The 2,474-nt window shown below is 31.4% G+C and overlaps 1 protein-coding gene across 1 annotated transcript in view; it reads right to left on the bottom strand.

Moving 5' to 3' along the window:
• Positions 1-1,433, bottom strand: part of LOC137632225 (protein O-linked-mannose beta-1,2-N-acetylglucosaminyltransferase 1-like) — a 34,645-nt gene extending 33,212 nt beyond the window's left edge. Inside the window, exon 1 of the mRNA XM_068364109.1 lies at positions 1,394-1,433. Coding sequence (XP_068220210.1) covers positions 1,394-1,433 — 40 coding nt within the window. The remainder of the gene's footprint in view (positions 1-1,393) is intronic.
• Positions 1,434-2,474: the final 1,041 nt, after the last annotated feature.

Here is a 2,474-nt window from a genome sequence, read left to right as displayed (position 1 = left end):
AAAAAAGTAGATTACTAGATAAAAATCTCTAATAAATAGAAATCTAAATCTTATTTCTAGAACCCCATTTCTTAAAAATTCTTAAAACCATTGTATGGTTCAAATAGAGTCGCACTCACTACACCTAGGAACTGCTTCATAAGGTGCCGCCATTAAACATCCAAGAGTCAGTTTTGTATGTCTTTTACGTTACTTTGCTAAAATTACTTACATCTTCAGTCGTTCTTTCGTTTTGTTCTGACGTTTCCCATAGAGAAACAATAAGCGTTATGTATTCTGATCTGGTATCGTGACAATAACAGATCAAAACAGATAACTCATTATTAAACTAAGTTTGAAATTTCGTTTCTATAAAATGCTTTAATAGAGTTATACTTTATAATCTTCAAATAGCAGTTTAATGGATTTCCTTTCAGAAGTCTATTGAATATTTAACAACAGCATCCACTTTTTAATTACCTATAACCCCAACATGGGTAGGAATCTAACATATTTCAATATTCACACTTAGGGAATAAAATTTGTTAAGGAGCTCTTTAGTTTCTAATACAAGTATGTTCTTATGAGTGTAACCTTTTAGGACATTTATGGCACTTCTTCAATTGGTATAGATGACAAACTTATGGTTTACTCTCTCTTCAATTGTTTCAATAGAATCAATTGCTGATAAAATTTCTGATAGTTCAGATATAAATACAGATGCTTCACTGTGTAATGAGAGCTGAAAATTGTGTCTGATGATACTGCACTGCAGCCAGCACCCAATGAAGATTTAGAGCCTTCAATATATACTGGATTGCATAATGAGGTCCTTTCCACTGAATATGTTTCAAGGCATGCTATTTATGATAATACGAAGTATATCTAAATCTCTTTCACAAATAAATAAGATAAGGCATATATTTCATTTCTTTATGACACTAGGAGGAGGAAAGAGCGATGTTTGTAGATTCTAATGGCATATTGCTTCTTTTGGGAATGGCAGTTCACTGTGGTTGGAGAGCTTCTCTGTTGGAGAATTGGTGAATAGGATTCTAATGCACTTCACATTGTTACAAAATTTCGATGTAGGAACAAGGATATTTTGGGAAGATTCAAAGGTTCCAATACAAAGTCTCACACCTCGAGTGAGCACTGGATCTCAACATTTTAAAGTAGCTTCAGATCCTGATCAATATACTGCGCTACTATAATATATTCTTGATGATATTAATTTGGACTAAAATGATTATACAAAACATGCAAAATATTTCAGAAGACTTATCAAATAATCTTATAATACAAATCTGGTATAAATTCCTTAAGACTAGTGAAAGGTGACACTGCAATTACATGAAAACACATGCACAAGAGAAACTATGAGTGTATAAAACGTGTACAAATGGTTCCTCACCTTTTATCTTGTTGCGGATACTCGAATCCACTGGCGTCATGCCCATTTCTCCTGCAACAGACTTAATTAGTATGATCTGACAAGATTTTTGGAAAGCAATTGAAAATGAAACTGCATTTGAAGTGTATGTTTTCTGACTAAAAGATACTCCCATTTGAGACTACTATACGAAATGTAACGATACTTGAAGGTGATAACTGAAGCACATGAATTTTGTTAAGTAAGAAAAAAAGTAGAATTCATTTTTATCTGGCTTAACAAACAGCATGTCCTTCAGTTATCACCTTCAAATATCGTTACATTTCGTATAGTAGGTGTAGATCGGTAGTATCTCTTAGTCAGAAAACATAATAATACATTATGCTTTAGAGGAATAAACATCAAACGCCAAAGACTCCCAACCTAGTTTCATGAGAATACGAGAAATTTTGACGAATATTCTCGAAAGGTATCACCACAAAAAACTATATTATCTATTTGATAGTGCTACATTCTAAATTTTAAGTATATATGCCTCTAACTCATGAAATTTCTGAAATCTACTAGAAAAACAATTACTGAAATATTGACCATTAAACTGACCAGTCACTAAGAAAACTGTCACGCTCCATAATAGTGAGAAATTAGTCACCAATGGTCATTATATCTACTGACCAAATTTCATTACAATTAAATGAAATTTTATTATTATGAAATTTTGACATCATAGGTATACAAATACCTAGGAAATAAAAGTATTATAGAACAAAAATTTCTTAGAAATCAATGTTTATCAAATACACCATTCTCAAAAATGTTATTTCACCCTAAGACTTAAGTGTTTAGAAAATACGCTTTGGACGATTTGTCATGAAATTTCTGATATCTAGAGGAAACTAAACAATGCTAGAATTTTGAATTTCTAATTAACCTGTGATCCAAAATAATACATCAAGAATAAAATCTATAAGAAAAAATTATCCCATTCCCGGAATTCCTATCTGCAAAGTTTCATCGCTGACAAAAAGCTAGATTGGAATCAATGACTGATGCCATAGAAAAATATATACAAAAAACTTGAACATTGAAATGCTTTTGAAAA

The sequence above is a fragment of the Palaemon carinicauda genome, chromosome 41 (assembly GCF_036898095.1).
Source record: "Palaemon carinicauda isolate YSFRI2023 chromosome 41, ASM3689809v2, whole genome shotgun sequence".
NCBI classification, from domain to species: domain Eukaryota; kingdom Metazoa; phylum Arthropoda; class Malacostraca; order Decapoda; family Palaemonidae; genus Palaemon; species Palaemon carinicauda.
This window is presented reverse-complemented; position numbering and strand designations above follow the sequence as displayed.